This window comes from Quercus robur, chromosome 4, assembly GCF_932294415.1.
Source record: "Quercus robur chromosome 4, dhQueRobu3.1, whole genome shotgun sequence".
Taxonomy (NCBI): domain Eukaryota; kingdom Viridiplantae; phylum Streptophyta; class Magnoliopsida; order Fagales; family Fagaceae; genus Quercus; species Quercus robur.
The window spans coordinates 84,174,133-84,196,170 of NC_065537.1; the positions used below are offsets into that span (position 1 = coordinate 84,174,133).

At 35.5% G+C, this 22,038-nt stretch overlaps 2 protein-coding genes across 2 annotated transcripts; both read right to left on the minus strand.

The window, feature by feature from the left end:
• Positions 1-2,650: 2,650 nt before the first annotated feature.
• LOC126724081 (uncharacterized) lies at positions 2,651-5,272 on the minus strand. The gene is made up of 2 exons (XM_050428274.1): positions 4,166-5,272; positions 2,651-3,909 (listed from the first exon to the last, which is right to left on the minus strand). Exons 1-2 carry the CDS (start codon positions 4,446-4,448, stop codon positions 3,881-3,883), a joined length of 312 nt encoding a protein of 103 aa, XP_050284231.1. The 5' UTR covers positions 4,449-5,272; the 3' UTR covers positions 2,651-3,880.
• Positions 5,273-12,950: 7,678 nt separating this feature from the next.
• LOC126722802 (uncharacterized) lies at positions 12,951-13,847 on the minus strand. Its single transcript, XM_050425948.1, has one exon. The coding sequence runs from the start codon at positions 13,845-13,847 to the stop codon at positions 12,951-12,953; it is 897 nt and encodes a 298-aa protein (XP_050281905.1).
• Positions 13,848-22,038: the final 8,191 nt, after the last annotated feature.

The window sequence follows — 22,038 nt, forward strand, 5'->3', positions numbered from 1 at the left end:
TGTGGGTTTGAGTCATGTATCATGTAGGAAAAAAATATAGATCAAATGCTCATGCCACTGCCACCACCACCAAATCCAATTCCAATGCCACAGCCACACCCATTGCTAAAGCTGTTGGCAATGGTGGTAGAAATCTGAGAGAGTCTTTAAAGACAAAATTAATGGCTTTGGAAAAAGATTTCTTGCTGCAAAGGTTACTAGAATTGTCATAGTACGATCCATCCTAAGCAATTGAGGTATCAAAAAAATGCGCTCAAAGAGCTACTTAAAAGACGTTTGAATTGCTTCAAGAGTTTTAATTGTTAACATGCTGACATGATTCTTTTGTCACTTTAATTTGGGTTTATTATTAATGTTATTTTTATAATCTACTATTAATTACACTGAAAAATGTTGAGTTCCTATATTTATTGAGCCCAAAAATAGAATAACATGATTACCGAAAATGCTATAGCAAGGTGGTTTTAATTCAACGCTATGACACCACGCACCCGTGGTTCGGTGGTCACTTCACAAGTATAAATGCTTGTGGGGTGTGGGGGACAAGGACTAGGGTTCAAGCCTTCAGGAGAGAACTTTACACACATATACACTTAGATTAGGTTAGAGTAGAAAATTTATCTTGTATAAAAAAAGAAAAAAAAAAGTCAACGCTATGAGAAATTATTATGTCTACTAGGAGGATTGCTCATATGGTCCTCCCAACCAATAAGACTATTCCATTGATGCAAATGCGTGAGTGGGCTTCCTAATTAGCACAAGAAATAAAAAAATAAAAAATTATCGTGTGATGTCACATTTGCATATATAACATCATTTTATTAGTTAAGAGGTCAAGAAAGATCACGTTAGTAGTCCTTTTGGTAGACCTAATAATTTTTCCAATGCTATAGGGCATGAGGTCCAAGTGGCAATTATATAGGTCAATCATAGTGTTATAGTCCTCTATCTTATGAACTAAGATGAAGGTGAAGACCTGGATCTCCCTCAGTTTCAAATGAACCAAATCTAGTTGTTCCTCTTGGTTCTCAAGACCCACATTTGAAATTGCAAATGATTTTATTTGTCAGGTGATAGCATAAGATGTGAAGTTAGTTTTGTCTGATAAAAAAAAAAAAAAAAAAAAAAATAGGAACTCAAACCTTTTGAATAAAAAAAATTTGGAACCAATCTATTTTTGGGAACTTTATTTATTAACCTCTAGACTCTAGACAGTTTATGGAGATGCAGTATAACAAAAAATGCTTTTTTTTTTTTCTTTTTTTTAAGTAATGTATGCTCATCCCTGAAGGAGTTACTTTGTCTCCTAAGGTTTATAAGGTGTGACCCATTCCCAGCCAAAGATCCAGAGCCCAAGCTTCTGGATATTGAACTTTCAGGCCTAGTTCAGGCTTGGCTAGGAGGGGTACTCAACAACACACTGAGCATATCACTATCTGAAGGATGGTAGGAGTTTGGGCTTGTGGGCATTTGTGTTAAGATATTACGAATTAAGGATGGCCACTCTAATACTTGGGGTACCTCACCAAGTTTGAATCCACTTTACCCCTTCCATGTCTCTTACTCTTTGGGCTAAACAGTCACAAGCATAGCACATATAAGACTCAATAGCTATGCAAGCCCATCAATCATGACTTCGTTCATTTATTTTTTCTTTTAAACCAACTTCAAAATTCCATACATTATTGAGATATATGCCAATGGTTCTATAAAGCAGCATTGGTGTTAATCAACCTTCCATCTATAACAAAATTTGACTATTAATTCAGAAGTTTTGGGTCTGCGTGGAAGATTGTCTAGTTAAATAATGGGGATAGTCACTAGTGTCTCTTTTACCAGCTTGGGAGTAACGACGTAGCTAGTAAGATTCTATTGAATATCTTAATTATTAGTTGATAAGAATTCACAGTCAACCCAAATTTAATTGGGATTAAGGTTTAGTTGAGTTGATTTAAATATTAAGTAAAAGCAATTAAGATGTAATAGTTAAGGTTTTAAAAATTTTAGTTTGGGAGACAAACAATAATACAATATAACATGGTTTTCAATGCAACAACAAAGGAGAATAAGGTACAAAGATGAAAATTGTAACCTTGTCCAACGAAATGGAAAGAGGGAGCAATCAGTAACGAAGATAAAAATTATTTATATTAAGATAGCCTACACAAAAGCTTTTGAGTAGATTCCTCAAAATTTTTATTTCCAGAGTCATCAAACAAGTTTTCCGCTGAAGTTTCATTGTCCATGTTGTCTTGTTGTTCTAATATATTTTTTAGATTATCATGTTACGTATCAAGCAATCAACTAAGCAACCATTTTCATCCATTGACCTACTTCATTTACTAGTCAGCCAGTCCTACTCCACTTCATAAGGTAGAGAATAGTTACCTGTAGTTTCAAGTTTCCTAGCGCTTTGCACATTCTATCTACAAGGATATTATAGATTAAAATATTGAGATCTAACTTAATATTTTCCAATTTTTGAAATTTGTAACCTCACGTTTACATTGGAACACAAGCATGCAATATTTGGAATAAATATACCACACAAGTACACTTCACTTGTCTTGCATTTCTTGAGAGACTAATTTTCTCATTAATTCTTTGTCTTACAATATCCATTGATGAACACATCATGAAACTTGAAAAATTTTGAAAAATAAGAGATGAACACTTTTATATAATTTTACAATTTTACAAACAATTATCATCAACTAGCATCATGATTTCTTCTATGCAGATCCATCCATTCTCATTCTTCTTTATGTCAGCTTGCTTCCAAATTTTTTTTCCCTCTCTCTTGGCTTCCAAATTCTTTTTCAAGGACATAACCCAATTATTGTTAACTTCAACAACTTATGATAATAGGCCGATATGATTTTTACTAAGAGAGAAAATAACAACTAGTCAATTTCAAATGGCAGAAGCGATGCCCCAAAACGTCGAAGACCCATCAGTATATCTTCTTTGAAATCTAGTATAAGTCATCTGCTCTAGAGCATCCTGCATCTCCCAATCCCATTGATCCGTTTCTTGAGAATGATGCTACGACTATTCCTCAGTCACCTCCTGCAGCACCCTCCGCATTCATGCTTTTCAAGATGAGATAAAAAAATGCATGCATGCTTCTCATGATGAGATGAGATGCGTCAACGGATTAGATTCAAATCTTTATACAAAGTAATCACGGTTGAGTAATACTTTATTGTTGCAATTGCAAAATATAAACTAATGAAATCTATAATTGCAGACAAAAGGTTCAGATGAAGCAGTTTATCAAACGGATCTAAACCATGATCAAAGTCTCTGCATCGAATTCTCACATAATTCATGAACTGATCTGGGTTTTCGAAATTATAACTACTAGCAATAGCAAAAGTTGCACAAGTAGCACTAACAGAACAAGTAAGAACATGAAATGAAACCCTTACACAAAAGGGAAGAGAACAAGTTGGAACATACACAGATCTGGTGGGTAAAGATGCGCACACATTTCTCCACATCTTAGGCTGCCACCGCTTCCTTTCTCTCAAGGAAAATTTAAGAACACTTTGACCTAAAATGCTGCTTATATAATGGAATATGGACTCATTTTCTTTCATGGGCTCAAAAACAGGCCCAAGCTATTAAGCAAACTTGGAAACGTGAGTCAATGTGTGTACCTACCGCACGGAACCCACACATTGTTAGCACCGCAAATGTGGCAAATGAACGTGAGTCACAAATAAAATTAGAGATTAAATAGGGTCCTGACCTGACACGTCAGCAAATAAAAAAAAACATTTTTTCCCTCCTCTCCTCTCTTCCCATCTTCCTCACTTTTCCAGAAACATTGAAGGCGTGAAACAACGTTGAAGGAGTCACACAGCCTCTCTTTTCTTCATATCTCCCTCTCTTCTGCAAAATCCTCTGAAATCATGCAAATTTCATTAAAAAATCCCAGCAAAGGAGCTGTTCACGCACCCAAACCAACCATTAATGGAACTCACAAAAAAATACAGTGAGAAACCCATGCCACAAACTCAGATCCACCCAAAAAAAATCAACCCAGCAGTTTCAACTAGCAATTTTACTTCAAGAAAAATAGAAGACATACAAACAAGAAATAAACAAGCAGTGAAATAAACAAACAAGAAATCACAGAAGGAAAAAATAGAAGACATACCCATGAGTGAAGCCTCAAGCAAATGGGTCCTCCATAGAACCTGATCCATGGGTGACATGGTTCCAAGCTTTGCACCCCTGTTCTGTATCTTAACAATGCTCATAAGGCTTGATAGTAGAATCACAGACATGGTACCAGCTATAGTTTTCGCAGTGGCAGGACCTTTCCCAGTCTTCAACGGATCCAAATTCTTTATCGCAAGCTCTCTCAAAGGCCCAATCTTGACCAATAGAAGAAATGCCAAAATACCCTCAGCAAACAAAACCAAGAACAACTGAATCATTCTCTCCTTCAACAAAGCAAGCCTTGATTTTTCTCTCTCCAATGCCAATTAATATTCACAAAAATTTATAAAAGCCTACTTCACCAAAACAAGTTTTAAGCTTTAAAAAATGAGGTTTCTTCAAATCCATAGATCCACAGACCCATCCATTAACAAAAAGCAAGAAACTTTCTTACAGAGACCCGTTTGCTCTTTCTGATTGGAACAAGAAAAACACACACTAGAACCAAATCAGCAGTAAACAAATGCAAAAGCCTTAATTTTCCTAAAATGGGTTGAGGAAATAAATGAAACCCACTTCAAAAAACCTGGTTTTATCTTAAAACAATGAGGGTTTAACGCCACAAATCTGTGCATTTAGTCATATGTAGATAGAAAGAAAGAAAGAGCAGAGACCCATTTGTTCTTTTAATGGCTCTTTTGTGAAAATTGACTTGGTAATTTTGGCTTGGGGATTAACGGGGTTGTAAATAAGCCAATTGGTTTTTTCTCATTTGCCTTTTTTTAGGCCAAAAGGTATTAAAGGGGCCAAATGAAAAGAATGTAGAAACTGCTGGGTTGATTTTTTTTGGGTGGATCTGTGTTTGTGGCATGGGTTTCTCACTGTATTTTTTTGTGAGTTCCATTGATGGATGGTTTGGGTGCGTTAACAGCTCCTTTGCTGGGATTTTTTTATAAAATTTGCAGGCTTTCAGAGGATTTTGCACAAGAGAAGGAGATATGAAGAGGAGAGGCTGGGGCTCCTTCAACGTTGTTTCAAGCTTTCAATGTTTCTGGAAAAGTGAGGGAGATGGAAAGAGGAGAGAGGGAGAGAAAAAATGTTTTTTTATAATTTACTGACGTGTCCGGTCAGATTGACTGACGTAAATCACACCTTTAATTTAATCTCATAAAATTAACATCCAATTTAGAGTGACTCAATAAAGAAAGAATATAGGCGTGAGAAACTGAGAATTGCTGCCTTTTCAGTTTTGTAGAATTTTTTTTTTATTGCTCAATTTTGATGTGAAACACCGATGTTTTTAGTTTAATAAAAGATTGAAGGCTTCTTTTGGGTGGATCAAATGTTTACGAAGGAGGAGTGACTATAGAATTTGGGCGTGAGTGAGAGCAGCATTACCACATGAGGTGTTTGATTTTGTGTCTAAGAAGCAAGTAAAGAAGTTTAGATTTTGAATGAAAATTGGATTTGGGCCTCATTGTTTAAGAGGTATGGATGTATCAAAAAATAAATTCCTTCTCCAACTCAAAAAAAAGAAGGAAATAAAGAAAGAACAAAAACACAAGCAAGCAAGAAATATATTCTTGTTTGTCAACAATTTAGAGTTACATACTTTTCTTTCTCTTTTATCTAATCTTTTATATTTTTTAATCTTACTTATCCATGTCATGACTTCTTACTAGCATTTCTTTTTTCTATTTTTATTTTTCTAAAAATGTCCATGCTAAAATGTTAGTTTCTCATTTATTTATGAGATTTTGTTATGTATCTCTAACTAAGTTATACACACATAAAGTTCTATCTCTTGTGGATGATGAATTTTCAGGTGGAAATTTCTCAAAATTTTACTTCGGAAATTTCATGTGGGGGCTTACTGCTAAATTTTCCTCATCTTTCTTAAGGTGATTAAAAGAGTTTTTTAAACTTATAATGAGAATTAGTACAAGAACATGCAAAAGTTGTCGTTGCTATTACCTCAATCGCCACCCAACACTCTTGTCTATATTGTTGTGGCATGCTCATCCAATGAGCAGGCACAAGTGGGCACAGATAGTAAATTTTCGAGATCGTACCCAACCACCTTGACCATTTAATCCCGTTCTCCCCTCGGTTGGCTTGTGTTGTTTAACTCCAATAACATTTTTACTCCTAGTGCAAGATTCCATATATCTTGATAATGCGTAGGCCCATGAGTTTTATGCCTATTATCAGCAAGGGCTGCTTGGGCATCATCTGTATCTAGTGAACCACCATTACGAACTAATTTAAAAAGTTCACAACTAGTACTAAACACTGTCAAAGGATGAAATTGAAAACATGTAACTACCTGGTGGTTGTGTATCATCGTCACTTGTCTCGGGTTGTGGTCTTTCTTCCTCCCTATTATGGGCTTATTGTGTTTCTTGGTATTGACTCCCTAGTGATTGAGAAGAGCCTTGCCCAACTTCCAGTACTGCCAGAAGGTGTTTTGTAGGCATTCCTGCGTGCAAGACTTTAACAACAAAAACATAATAATAAATATAGACCAAAATTGCATACAAAGGAAGTAAGAAGGCTATTGTCAAACAAGTAACAACGTATACCATGTAGTCATTTGTCGCTATTTCTAGCAAGTAATACTCATGACATATTAAAGAAATAACATTAAAGAATACCATATGCAAGATGCCAAAGTTTGAACACCATAGAAAGGTACATATACTACTAACAATTTACTAGTTCGTTAATAACTATAATGTACTTACACAAAAAATACTAAAAGCAAGTTAAACTACTCATCATTAATGTACTCATATTCATCATATTCCTCATCGTTTGACTCATTATCAATAAACTCATTTTTGTCTAAGTGGGGTTCATGAACATCTTTGTCACTAATGATCGAGGTATCGATCTTAAGCCCAATTAAGGTTGTCATTCACATCATCACGTACATTGTTAGTACTTATATTGTAAGGAATGTTGGGGACTAGTACCAACATCAAATACATCCCTAGTTATAGTTTTAACAACAACATACCAATTTTTGTGCCTTTCATTTTTTTGGGTTGAACCTATTGCAGCACTTTCCAATTGACGTAATAAGTATTTTTCAAAAAAAAAAAAAAAGAACAGAAATATAAATATATATATATATATATATATATATATATAGTATTTCTAGACCTATTGCGGCTCTTTCAGGCACCGTAATAAGGCATAGAGATGATCGCTCTTAGCTAGTGAACACTAGTTGGGATGGTCATGAGGGTGTCCTAACACATTTCAAAATTTGTTCATTATTTAGCCAAAAAAACCAAAAAAAAAAAAAAAAAAAAAATGCAGCATTACTTGTAATTAATACATTAATTCATTTCCTATTTCCATGTACTTCATTAGTTAGTTTTTCGTAGGTGTATTTTGTTTACAGTTAATTCTAAGCTTATATTTTAAGTTTGGAAAAAAAAAAAAAAGACTAAGTTTAAGGAAAATATCACACTGTAAATTTTAACCACTTTCTTGTAAATGTAGGTTACAATAATATTGTTTTTGTATTAACGTGTGCATTAATTATCACTTTCATTATAAATTTTTTCTTTTAAAAAAATTCATTCCTCAACTATTGAAAACGTTACATTTTCTGTTGTTCAACTTATTTATTTATTTATTTTTCATCTTTAAATCACTGAAAAAGTTATTAGTTTGTCCTTACTACTTTAGCCCCTAAATTATCAAAAAATATTCTTAAGAAAAAATTGTAACATTTTCAGGAATTTTTTTTATTAGTAATGAAAAATGAATTTCATACAAACTTCATTAAAAAAAAAAAAAAAACTCTATTTTAGCCTAGTTAAACGAATCTACTCTAAGTAGATTAAGTCTATTGAGAATTCAAAGCCAAACCAAAAAATTTGAAGACAAAATACTTTTTAGTTAAAGTAATAGTAGGTTTCAAATATATGGAGATCTTAAACTCTGAGTCCCTGAGCTCGGCAACCACCATGCTTCCAATCACAACTTGCATGTCATCACCTTCGTTGTTGTGGAATCTCATTCCTGTCAATGTTGCCACCGGCCAATCCTAACTTTTTCAATCAGCCAAGGCTCGGAAATGCAAAAACGAAGACATCATTGAACTACCACCAGTAATAACCAGTAACAATATTGATGCTCGTATCTTCACAAGACTCAATCTTGTAATGCATGAAGTCATCCCAGCCCCGCGATCTTCCATCTCTGCCTTGAAGCAGCCTAACCCGACAGCTCTCATTATAGATATGTTTGGAACACCAGCACTTGAGGTGGCAGACCAATTTCAAATGCTGAAGTACGTGTTTGTTTCATCCTATCTGTAAGGTTGAATTTATTCAACCATCTAATTGGCTTTATTCCGTGCCAAATTTGCTTGTAATTCAGCATTTAGTAACCCTGTATTTAGGTGGGTTTGATGTAAGGGTAGTGAGTGAGATAGAGTGAAGATTGCTTAAGAGTGTGCAAGAAAACAGAGACTCGTGGGTGACTCGCGGCTGCAAGCCGCCAGACGCAGCACACGTGCCAAGCATGCTGGAAGGTGAATAGTCATGCAAGCTGGAGCACTACAGGACAAAACAGGACAACTGGCCATACGGTTATCTCGCGACTGGATCTCGCGACTTAGTCAAGCCGCGAGGTCAAGCCGCGAGCCACCCCTGTTTTGTAAAACCTGACGTTTCACATTCCTCTCCCACTCCAGTATAAATACCCCTTTTACCCACGATTGTGAGAGAGCTTCCAGAGAGAATTTTGAGAGAGAAATCCTAAAGAAAAACAAGATTGATTCACCCACAATCTATACATTAGAGTCTCTTCAAATTCCTCAACTCTCTTCCTCTCCATTGTCAAATCCTTGAGAGGCATTATACCAAACCTGGTTCTCACCATCATCATCACTGTGAGACAGTTGTTTGGATTTCTGGGAAGCAGTTAGGAAGGAACCAATCTTCATTGGTTGATGCTACGGTCTAGTAGCGGAATCCGGGAAGCTAGAAAAGAAAAAGGTTCGGCGCAACCTCGTTGGAGCAAGAAGCTTAGAGGGCTTAGGTGCACTGGGTAGATTAGGCTTGGAGGGTCTATTGCTGTCCATGTATCCCAACTGTATTTTCTAGTGGATTGTTTACCGCTTGGAGGGCGGCGGAGAGGTTTTACGCCGAGGGCTTCGGTTTCCTCTTCGATAACACATCGCGTGTTGTCTTTGTATTTGCATCTTCCTTCCTCTCTATCTTTGCCTTTTTATTATCTGCTGTGGATTGTGTTTTGTTTTGGCTTAGATAGTTTTTAACCAATTCCATATTATAGCTTATGTTAAGTTTCCGCACACTTGTTGTTTGACATATTGCTTGAATTGGTTAAGTTGTAATTTGGGGGTCTAAACGTTCAAGGGTGTTTATACACGTTTTTGAACTTTCACTATCTACTTTTGTGTCTCACGTGAACTATTGATGTAGTAATTGTGTGGGGGGAGACTTCCCCTTCTTTTATATATATATATATATATATATATATATATATGCTTTGAGAATGAATTGTCTAAGTTTGTAGATGAAGTTATGAAATATGTAATTATTAATTTTCATTTATTTGTAGTCTAAATAATTCATTTCGTGTTAGAGAATTATGTATTAAATACAAGGTTAGTGAATATGATCATTTCTATAAGTTCATGAATGAAAAACTTGTCTGTGCGAACTATAGTTTTTGTGTAGAAACTCTTAAATTTGTGTTTTACTTTTTGGAATTCGATAAAATTTGAGCCAATTATAGAATGCTCTCTCATATATTTATGCATGTCGATTCATGCATGTCATTTTTAATTATTTAATTATTGGACAAATTAAAAACGATTGATAAGTTTATATTGCATTTTATGGAAAAATATAAACGGAATGATGGTTGATACAAACTGAACAAAACTTTAGATGCTAAAATTCAAATTCTAAAATTTCATAGTGTATATATAACCCAAACATCTCCAAATTTCAGGAATATAGTTTGCAATTTAACATAAAATTTAACCACACCCTAGTATTTCCCTACAAAAATATTTACTTAGGGGAATAAGAAGAACATGACCAAAGGTTTTATCCAAAGTTTCAATGAATGAAATATGAAAAACATTTTTCGTATACCAGCTCTGTGCATTGCCTCTAGATTTACAATGCCACAGAAACCTGACCTTTCTTGTCCAGAGTTGGAATAAGAACATGTTTAATTCATGCATATATTCATTGGGCTTGGGGGCCCAATGTTATTTGTTGTTGTCAATTAAATCCATTGGGTTTGGAGTCTCAAAGTTTTGTAACGTTGTCCCTTAAGCACGATTGGGCTAGGGCCCAATGTAGTGCGGCAAAAAAATTGAGAGTTGTTCTCTAATAAATGTGTGATACTTGCACTTCTAAACTACGTTTGGTAAACTGTAATAAATACTGTAATGTAATAGATATTCTTATGACATAACTATTTAGTTGTTTGGTTATATTTTTATTACAATAAATAATTATTCTTTATGAATAGTTATTTTTCAAAATGAGGAATAACTATTCTTTATCAAAAGTACTGAATATCTATTCCTTCAGCTTATGTAATAACTTTTTTTAAAAATTTCCTAAAAAGCTATTAGTTGTCACATTTTCAAAAGGAAAGAAAATAAATTTTCCTTGTTGTTAATTATTAGCTCTATTTTGAACACCCTAAGAAAGTGTATTTTAGGAAATTTGACTTAAAAAATGATTTAATTACACCTTCTTTTTATACTCTACTAAATTGTGGATGCATATTCAAGATTCTATCCCTAAATAGTCACCAAACTAATGAATAGTAATACTTATTATATTCCAACTTTAATGTATTCACTGTAATATTTATTCTTATTCCCATGTAATAATCATTACAGTATACCGAACGTGCCCTTATTGCTAAAAGGGGAGACAATCTATGGATATGGGCCTAAAAACTCGACCCAATGGTTCAAGAAGTTTCTCAGTTGATAAAAAAAATTAAAAAATCTTTATAAACCAAATTTCATATATTTCCTAAAGCAATCTAATTTCATGTATGGGAGTCTCTAAAAAAAAAAAAAATCATGTATGGGAGAGTTCAATGAATATAAGTCCATTTATACAAAAATTTCTATTTAATGTGTGTGTTTGGCTACAAATTAAAAACTAGCTTATTTTACTATTCAGCTTATTTTTGCTACTATTCATAGGCTCCACTGCACTTTTTGGTACCATTCATGAGTCCCACTATACTGTTTCAGCTAACTTTTACCGTTATCTACAATGCTCTCAATAAAAAGTTTTCAGTTTTAGCAAAATAAGCGGATTCCATACGGACCCAATATGTTCAAAGAAAACAACCCATTTTATCCTACACACTATGCATGCTTGCATTATTTTTATTGATAATCTATTATAAATTTTTGGTTTAATAAAAACTATCTTACAAGATATAGTTTTGCCTGTTCATACTAGTATATAAAACCTACTATTCTCTATTCCCAAAAGTTTTAATAAAATTAAAGGAATATTAATTGTTTATTTTATATTATTCTAATTATTTACTATTATTTTTTAATTATTAAGAGTTAGAGCAGAGTAATTATATGTTAAAGATGCTATCTGAGTTCAGGATAGTAGGCTTTATTATCAAAACTCTCACATATTAGTTTAATATCCACAAGAGTCTAAGCAACTTCTATTGAAAAGATCCTATCTGAGTTCAAGAAATCAACAAACAAGTCCAGCAAAATTGCATTATGCTATAACATTAGAGAAACAAGTACTTTGACAAAATTGGAGAGGTAAATATTCTACTTATGGTTATATTATCTTCTTACACCTAACATTTTTACAACATATCAAGAAAATCAAAGATCTATAATCATCCCATACATGAAATATTTAAATTTAAACTTTTTTTTAAACTTTAAAATTCTATTTAAAATATGATTTTATGAATTAAATAAAAAAATATTCAATTAAAATGAAATTTGAAGTTTCTTGAAAACATAAAGATAAGATGTGATCCAAAAATAAGATTTTCAAAATATTAATCTAAAAAAATATTAAATGATGTATTGTCAAGTAAGAATTATGCATGATGTAACTATATCTTGTCCTCTTTTATATATCTTTGAATAATATAGTATTAGAAAAATATATTATTATGCCACTAATTGATTAGAAATTTTAGGTATGAATATTATTTGGAAAGTCTCGAGCTTGCATTAACTCGGGTTAACATTAGCATGTTCTAATAGTTAGAGAAGATAGAATTCATTAGTTAGGGAAATACTCACTTACATTATGTTTTGTTTGAGGGGAAGGGGAGGAAAACAAAGAGAAATTAAGTTTTTTCCATTGCTTAGATAGAGCATGAGAAAAAAGAAAATGAGCCAAATTTGATGAAAAACACATCACTTGAGCCCACATTTTTCCCTTCCCCTTTTTTCTTCTTTTCCGTTCCTTTCCCTCAAACCAAACATAGGGTTAATCCTTTCGAGTTTTCTCTCCACAAGTGTCATTGATCCTAGATCTGTGTAATCTTATCTGTTTATAGTTGGAACATGTAGGACAAAAGTGTAGAAAATCATGTCATGAATCCGACATGTATTATCAACCACAATGTAAAACGCGTTCCTAGTTGTCATATCTTTCTTTTGTTTTGCTTTTCCCAAATATTCTTTTTTTTTTTTTTTTTGATGGGAAATAAGAGAATTTCATTCAACAGAAAATGTATTACAAAGAAGAGCAGAAGCTTGAGCATTACAAACAAAGATCCTCAATGAGAAGATGCTCAAGAAAACTTGGAAAAGACCTTTTCCAAACCTGTGATACACCAGAAAACCCAGCCACCTTTGCAAGCTCATGGGCAACTCTGTTGCCTTCCCTTTTCAGATGTTTAAAAGAACACCAGGAAAACATAGCAGTCAATTCTCTGATGTTTCTGATTATGTGCCCAAGCTCACCACCATGGATTCCATCATTAATTGCTAGAATAATGGATAAGGCGTCGGACTCAAAGATAGCGTGGGAGACTTCCAATTCTGCTGCAAGAAGCACACCATCTTGCAAGGCCAGAGCTTCTGAGACCTCAGTCGAGAAAGATGCAGGAAGAACCTTGTTTGATGCTGCTAGAACTTCACCCATATTATCGCGGATGACTACACCGATGCACGATTTCCTCCCATCTTCAAAGGCTGCTGCATCAGTGTTGATTTTGATAAAGCCCATAGGTGGAGCTTTCCACTTGGACTGAGGGATGGACTGAGAAAGACACGGACAGGAGCAAGCAGCCTTGTATTCGGCCAAGACTCCACCTGCCATTTCCCAAGCATGAATTGGAGGGGAACCCGAGTCCTCATGGATTGCTTGATTGTGATTCCACCAAATTGACCAGGCAACGGCAAAGAAAAACTCTAAATCATTCGGGGAGCCTTTTGCAATAAAATCTAAGGCAATATCCACCAAGTCACTATAAGAGGAAGAGAGGTCCACAGGACAATTGTTCCAAAAAGCCCAAGTCATTTTTGCATGATCGCAATGAAGAAGAGCATGGGTTGTGGTCTCAATGGCTTTGTCACATAGGGGGCAAAAGCTAGAGCAATGAACACCTCTATTGTTTAGATTTTTCATAGATGGGAGACCGTTGACACAAGCCATCCAAGCAAAAATTTTGATCTTCAGAGGGACTTTTTGCTACCATATTCGCTTCCATAAAAGGGTCCATGAGCTGCTTGAGGTGCTTTCACCTTCCTCCATAGAATCCACAATACTTGAAGCTATATGATAAGCACTTTTAACCGTAAACTCACCCCTCTTGTTGCCTATTCAAATAAGACAATCTTTGGGCAAATTATAGTTTAGAGGAATATTAAGGATGGTGCTGGCTTCATGGGGTAGAAAAGTAGCATTAATCACGTCAATCTTCCACCATCTAGTATCAATGTCAATGAGGGAAGACACCCAAGGAAAGTCTTCATAGCCATCTTGGGGGGAAATTACCTTGTGGGTTGATGGTGTTGGCAACCATCTATCATCCCAAATATGGATTCGCCGGCCATTGCCTACCCTCCATCTTGTGCCCCTTTTAATAACCTCAAGACTATTGTGGATGCTCCGCCAAGCATATGAGGGGTTACACCCTTTTTTGGAATTGAGGACATCATCAAAAGGAAAATATTTTGCTTTGAAAACCCGGGCCACAAGAGAGTTGGGGTTTGTGAGAATTCTCCAACCTTGCTTAGCTAGCATGGCAAAGTTAAAGGCTTGAATGTTTCTGAAGCCCATACCTCCATGGAGTTTAGAACGACACATCTTCCTCCAACTAACCCACACAATCTTGTTCTCTTTGTCCTTTTGCCCCCACCAAAAAGCTCCTCATCATACTTTCCAAGTCTTGGCAAAGAGTTTTGGGGAGTTGGAAGCAACCCATAGTGTATGTAGGTACTGCTTGAGCCACCGCTTTGATTAGGATATCTCTCCCACCAATTGAAAGGAGTTTACCCTTCCAACCGGCAAGCTTTTTTGCCACTCTATCTTTAACTTCAGCGAACACCTGAGCTTTGGATTTCCCGATGATGGAAGGCAGCCCGAAATACTTGTTATGGCTGGAATCTTGCATTGGGCCGAGGATGTTTAGGATGCCATCCCTTAATTCTTGGGAAGTGTTCGGGCTAAAAAAGACTGAGGATTTGTCAATGTTAATTTTCTACCTCGAAGCCTCTTCGTATCTGTTTAGGATACTGACAAGAGTATGACATTCTTGCTCCTTTGCTTTACAAAACAAGAGGCTATCATCGGCGAAGAAAAGGTGAGTAATTAAGGGGCATCCTCTACAAATGGAAAATCCATTAATTTGTTGGTTCATAGCAGCTTCATGAATAAGAGTTGAAAAGCCCTCGGCGCAGAGGAGGAAGAGGTAAGGGGAGAGCGAGTCCCCCTGTCTAATGCCCCTTGAGGGAGAAATGTTCCCACAAGCTTCCCCATTTATAAGCACTGAATAAGAAACAGAAGAGACACAATTCATAATAGTATCAATCCATTTTTCTGCAAAACCCAAATTCTCCATCACACCTTTAATAAAGCTCCATTCAACCCTATCAAAAGCTTTGCTCATGTCCAATTTAATAGATATGTAATTTTCTTTACCTTCTTTTTTATGGTTTAGATAATGCATGAACTCGAAGGCAATAAGAACATTATCTGTGATCAAGCGATTAGGAGTAAATGCACTTTGGTTTTCAGATATGATATTTGGGAGAATGTCTTTAAACCTATTGGCAAGGACCTTTGAAATGATTTTATAGGTGGTGTTACAGAGACTAATGGGACGAAATTCTGTCATTCTGGCTGGCTGGTTGGTTTTTGGTATGAGGGAGATGTTGGTTTTGTTTATTTCAGTCATGGGAAGATTTTGAATTCAGCACATTTAAAACCATGTTTATAATGCTAGGTCCAATAATGTCCCAATAATTATGAAAAAAGATCGCGGACATACCATCAGGCCCAGGTGCTTTGGTGGGATGAAGTTGCTGAAGTGCCTTCAAGACTTCCTCACTTGTGAAAGTTTTGGTGAGCTTAGAGTTCATTTCATCTGTGATATGCCTAGGGATTGCATTAGTGACTTCATTGATTCCGACGGGAGAAGATGTAGTATAGATTTTCTCAAAATAAGCTATGGCAGTGGCTGTGATACTTTCCTTACTTTCACACCAAACACCCTCCTCATTCCAAAGCCCCAAAATGGAATTCTTCTTCCTCTCCAAAGCACGGGCTTGAAAAAATTTCGTATTTCTGTCACCTTCCTTATACCAATGGACTTTGCTACGTTGTCTCCAAATGATCTCCTCACTGTCTAGAAGGACATTTATTTCCTTTCTAAGCTGATTAATTTCAGCTCCTCTACAGCCTTGCTGATCGACATTTGTAATGGAGTTAAGAGCTTTTCTTTTCTCGGCTAATTTCTTAGAGATATTGCCTACTACATTCTGATTCTAGCTAGCCAATGTGCTTGCACATCTTTGGAGATTTGAAGCTATCCCTTTAGGAGTGGCTGAGAGAGTACCGGAGTGCCATGCCTCCTCAATCACATCAAGACAGTCCTCCCTTTTGACCCACATAGCTTCGAAATGGAAACGACGTTTATTTCTACGAGACGGAGGAGGAGAGTCAGAGATGGCAAGAATGCAATGGTCGGATGTGGAATCAGCCAAATGGTGGACAGTAGGTTCCTTAAAATATCTGAGCCATTCATTAGTAGCAAAAGCTCTGTCAAGGCGAAGCGAAATCCTGTTACTCCCTTCCTTCATGTTGCACCAAGTAAAATCTGGGCCACAATATCCTAGGTCCTTAAAACCACAGTGATTTATAATTCTACAAAAGCCATCCATTTGATTTTGGGAACGTTGAGCTCCACCGTCTTTTTTCAGACATTGAAAGGATTTCGTTAAAATCACCACAACAAAACCAAGGTAAATTAAATTGACTATGTAGATACGAGAGGAGTTTCCATGATTCTTCCCTGAGGTGGGTCTTCGAGTATCCATAAAACCCAGTGAATCTCCAAACAAGACCTGTGACTGTCTCTGTAATTATCGCATCAATGTGATGGTTAGAATAGCTCTTAATCTCCAGCTTTGTGTCACTGGACCAAAAAAGAGCAAGCCCTCCACTTCGGCCCCTACTCGATACACATAACTCATTTGTAAACCCAAGTTTCAATTTTAGTTTTTCCATACGTCTGCATTTTGATTTAGTTTCTGAGAGGAAAACTAAGTTGGGGTTCCAGCGCCGCACATAATTGCGGAGCGCATAGACTGTCCGGGGGTTCCCGATTCCCCGACAATTCCAACAAAGGGAATTCATTGTTTTCAGTGGTATGGCCATTCTGTATTTTTCATATCCTACTCTATACAAAACGAATCCAACCAAGAGTAATAAAGCCCAAGGAAACAAACAAAGCATCCAAACAAAACCGACCAAGAGATAATCCCAAATTCAGAGCCTAGAAGCAAAAGAGAAATACAAGTCAGAATTTCAGAAATTACCCTTAAATGCCGGTGAATCGCCCTACAAATGGACCAGCAGCAGTTGCATCAGGCAGAAAATCCACCGAGAGCCACCAGCACAATCTCAAAACCCACCCAGACCAGAAAACCCACTCTCCAGAGGAACATGCTCCTACGGCGAGAGAGAAGCTCCAAAATGACCGGGTTTTATTTATGCAAATGCCGACCCACTTCCTTATTGAATCCGATGGTGGATGGTGATACACGGCTGAGGAATTTGGGATTTAGATTTAGGGATTTTCGGACAAAACAGATTGGCCACGAAGAGAACGGGTAGAGAAGACCCACACAGTGGAGGAGAAACCCACCCACTGATGGTGGAGAAGACCACACAAGGTGGAGGAAGAGTCACACGGAATGTGTGAGAGAAAGCTCCTACTTGGGAGAGACAAATGAATTTTTTCTTAATATTCAAGAATATTTTTAGGAGGAAAGGAAATTACACAAATACTGGTCCAAGCTCATCTTCACCTTTTGGAACAAAAACCCAATGTGCATTTTAAGCAGGAATTAGAAAATTAAAAGTTTTACATGGTGCAAACAAAAAATCCCAGCATTCAAAAAAAGTGAAACTAGTCATATTCGACAGATTAAGAACGAAGGCTACCAAAAATGTAGAGTTTTTTTTTTATTTTTTGGAATACAAAATGTACAGTTTTGGAGGGTTAAATTTTGCCTTTTCAATCATGAATAGTTACAATGGATCCCCTTGGCCCCATATTCTTATATCCAAATAGTGTTTGCTAGCGATTTTCCATATCCAATAATGTTGCACATTATTTCTGGGAATCGAGTACACATTCGTCAACATCATGAAAATTTGAAATCGTACTGGAAAGATACAAATGTATTTCATTAAAGTCTGTTTCATTTCTTCAATGTCGATGACACTTAACTATGAATGGTACATTGCCTTGTTAGTTGTCACATGATTATTGGCTCCATAATCGATTTGGCTTAGGTCTATATCTTATCATATATATCTTTACCAGTGCCCATCAAATCAGGCCATGGTCATGGGCCAAGTTTGAGGCCGAGATTAGAAAAAATAATCTGGCTCTTTCTCAAACATGTTGATGATGAGTACATCCAAAAACAGAAGTCCAGAAGTCCAAAATAAAACACGTGGACCAACACTTTTTTTTCTTTCCAACTAAAGAAAGGGATTTGGTGCGGATTTATGGCGGACTTCTCGTCCAATGATGACAATAAATAATATCATTTGTATTAGAGAGAGTTCTGGTAAGATTATCATTATGGGTATAATACATTTGTTGAAGTGCTACCATTGAAACTGCTAAATTCTTGTCAAACATCATATGTAATAATATAAAAAATTTTACCACCAAGTCACACTGTGGTAGACCCACACTTACCGTCTTGCACATTTTGGTCTAATAGCGAAGAAGAAATATTAATGGTGGCCCATCTTCCCCACTAGAATGAATTATATGCATGCCATAAATAATTAGCAATGATAGACAAGGACGTCAAATTTTGGGAATATTAAAGCTTGTTTGATGCTGTTGTTATATATATATATATATATATATATATATATATATAGTTACTTTCAAAGAGATAATCCACACTTCATAAAAAAAAAGAAAAAAAAAAGAGAGAAGAAGAAGAAGAAGATTTGGTAGGTCAGATAAGCATTTGGATTCTATTGAGTATTTAAAGTGTTAGGTTTTAAGACTTTAGAAACTAATGTATTAGAACTTCAATTTGTATTATGTTAGCAAACTATGATCAAAACATAGAGTCTAAGTTTAGGCTTGCTCAAAGTGTGTTTATTTGTAAAATTGGAATCGAGTGTTTGCAAAAATTATTGGACTTAATCTGCAAGGCTCGATCGATCGAAAATTAAACTCGATCGATTGAACTACGTGCATATTTATTTTTCTATAGAATTTCCAATTCATCCCAAGCCTATTTAACGTGTAGAGTTTTATGTTTTACTCCAAGTATAAAAGGAAAAACCTTAACTACGTTTTAGAGATCTTTTGATGGTTGTGTGTTGAATCTTTTGTGAGATCTAGAGGTATTTACCTTCATACACACTTAGGGTTATCAAAATCAAGATTCATGTCAAGAACTTAGTGATCTCTTCAGTTGTTACACAAAGAACTTTAAAGAAGATCTGAAACCTTTGAGTGGAGTCTCAAAGTCACAAGAAGGAGAACTTGTGGTTTCAGTGGATTAAAGAAAGAAGCAATCTGTGGACTCGGAGCTGTCACGTGGTCGTGGTAGTAAGTTTTCTACTCGAGGTAGCAATAAGATGTTAGTGGTCTAAGTCTTATTGTACAAACTTCAACTCTTTCATAGTGGATCTGTTTTTACATTGAGGATAGCTAGGTTAAATCCTTCCCAAGTTTTTTACCAGTTAAGTTTTCTTGGGTTATCATATCATTATGTTCTTTATATTTCCGCATTATTTACATGATATGATTTTGTTGTGTTAATCATGAACTAAATAATTAATCTAAGTAATCACTTGCCTAAATAACTAGATTAAAAAACTTGTGTTAAAGGGTCTAAAAATGTACATAAAAGATTATTTATACTAAAGCAAATGACTATTTAATATGTACAGAGAGACATTGAGAAAAGAGGATAGGCAAGGAAAGAATGTCTCACACTGCCATCCACACCGCTTCCTTGCCGGTTAGCCCTTCCCCTTCCCCTTCCCCTCCCCTTCTCTCTCTCTCTTTGTGTTTTTTTATTAGTAGACCTAGTGTTTTTTTTTTTTTTTGGTTCTTTCCTGTTTAACTAGTAAGAAAATGATGGAAATGAAGAATATTTTGAATGAATTGGATATTCTAGCAATGTTTGTGTCTATGTCTTGATTAGGATTTGGGTTTATATATCAATGATTTTGTGGATCTGTGCTTGGATTTGTGCTATTGTGTTTCTGATATTGTGCTTATGTTTAAGTCTGGGATTGTGTTCTTGAGCTTGTGCTTTTGTGTTTCTGAGCTTGTGTTTTTTGTGTTCCTTAAATGGATTTGGTGTTGGAATTATGTTGGCTTTTTTGAAGGAAATGAAATTTATGGGTTTGTGTTCTTGTATTTTGGGGCATGTTGTGATCAATTTTGAATTTTCTGGGTTTGTGTTTGTATTTTGTTTTTGTTTTTTTAATTTTTTGTTTTGAATTTCTTAATTTAATTAAAATTTTAAAGCATTAATATTAATGCTTTCAGATTAAAAAAAAAAAAATATTTGATTACCAAAAATTAATTTTTGGTAATCATTTAATTGGTGTGCGTGCATGTGTGTGTGTGTGTGGTGGTTGTTGGCTATAGTGTTGTTTTGAAATGCTGCTATAGCCAATTTTTTTTAAAAAAAAAAATATAAAAGTCTATAGTAGCATTTTAAAAATGCCACTATAGGGTATGGATCTACAGTGTTTTATAAATGCTACTATAGGATATGAACAACGCCACTATAGATCTATAATTATGGTATAAAAGTGGCATTTATAATCACCACCATAGAAAACGCCATTACAGAGTTTTTAGGACCTAGTGGCGTTTAATGAATGCCACTATAGACCCTTCTTTTTTTTTTTTTTTGTAGTCCTAGCCATCTAGCATGTAATTTATTGCATGAATAAGGTTGCACTTCAGATTAATCACAATAATATATATATATGAAAAATTCATACCTAAGTTTAACACTATCAACATTTGTTTTTGAATTTTTGCTAATTCCTTATAACTCTTGTAGGAATATCATTCGATGCACTCTTGATTATTTTTGCTAATTCCTTATTACACACAGTGTAATTTGTAACTATGATGAAAAGTAGAGGCATGGATAACACTAAACCCTTTTCAAAATTTTAAATACTATAAATTTCATTATTGATAGTTTAAGAACAAAATTAAACTCTTACATATAATTTGGAAATCAAAATAATAGTTTGGATATATAAATACCTAGGCAAAACAATCTAGTTTTCAAGTAACAAAAATCAAACACAAATAGGAAAATGGCATTTTCTAAATATAGGTCAGAAACCTATATTCTCTTAAAAGTAGTAATAACCACAATTCCTAAAAAAGAATGTGTCTACACACACACATATATATATATATATATATATATATATATATTGTAGGGACACGATTTGCGTAAAACCGCAGTTGAGTTGTGTTTGCACGTAGATGGGCCCATACAATATCATTTGTAGAGAGTGGGATCGAAAGGCTAAGTCGTGTTACCCGGCTGTGGTGTTGTTAAGGGGCCCATAAATGGTTCAGGCGTATCCGCCTCTGGAACCCCTCCTCTTTTTTCCTTCGGACCCCCTGCTTTAGGTTACATATTTTTTCTTTTATACTAGCATGCATTCAATTTCCTTCGTCCACGTGTAGGGTCGACCTTTCCAAGACTGATACTTGTCCCATCAGTCCCAGACCTAAGTCGTTGAGAGTTGTTGATAAAGTTAATGGATAAGGCTCTGTTAGGTGCCAAGTTCAGTCCGGGAAAAGGCGGTAAGGGCAGCCTGTCCTAGATATTTCAGATTTTATTTTAAGATATTTCCTATGCCGCTTTTGCCCTTTTTCTTGGTGGAGCTTTGAGCCAGCCGAGGGCTGCACCGTCCTCGGTCGCTTTTCTGGGCCCATTTGTGCTTTGCGCTAATGAGCTTGGACTGCCACCTTCTTCGGCTTGGGCCTTAAAGCTTCCCATGAACAAGTGGACCTGGCCCATATATTGTTGGGCCCCACATATATAATCATCAAAGACTTTAATTATTTGTTGACTTCTTCTAATCTTGCCAT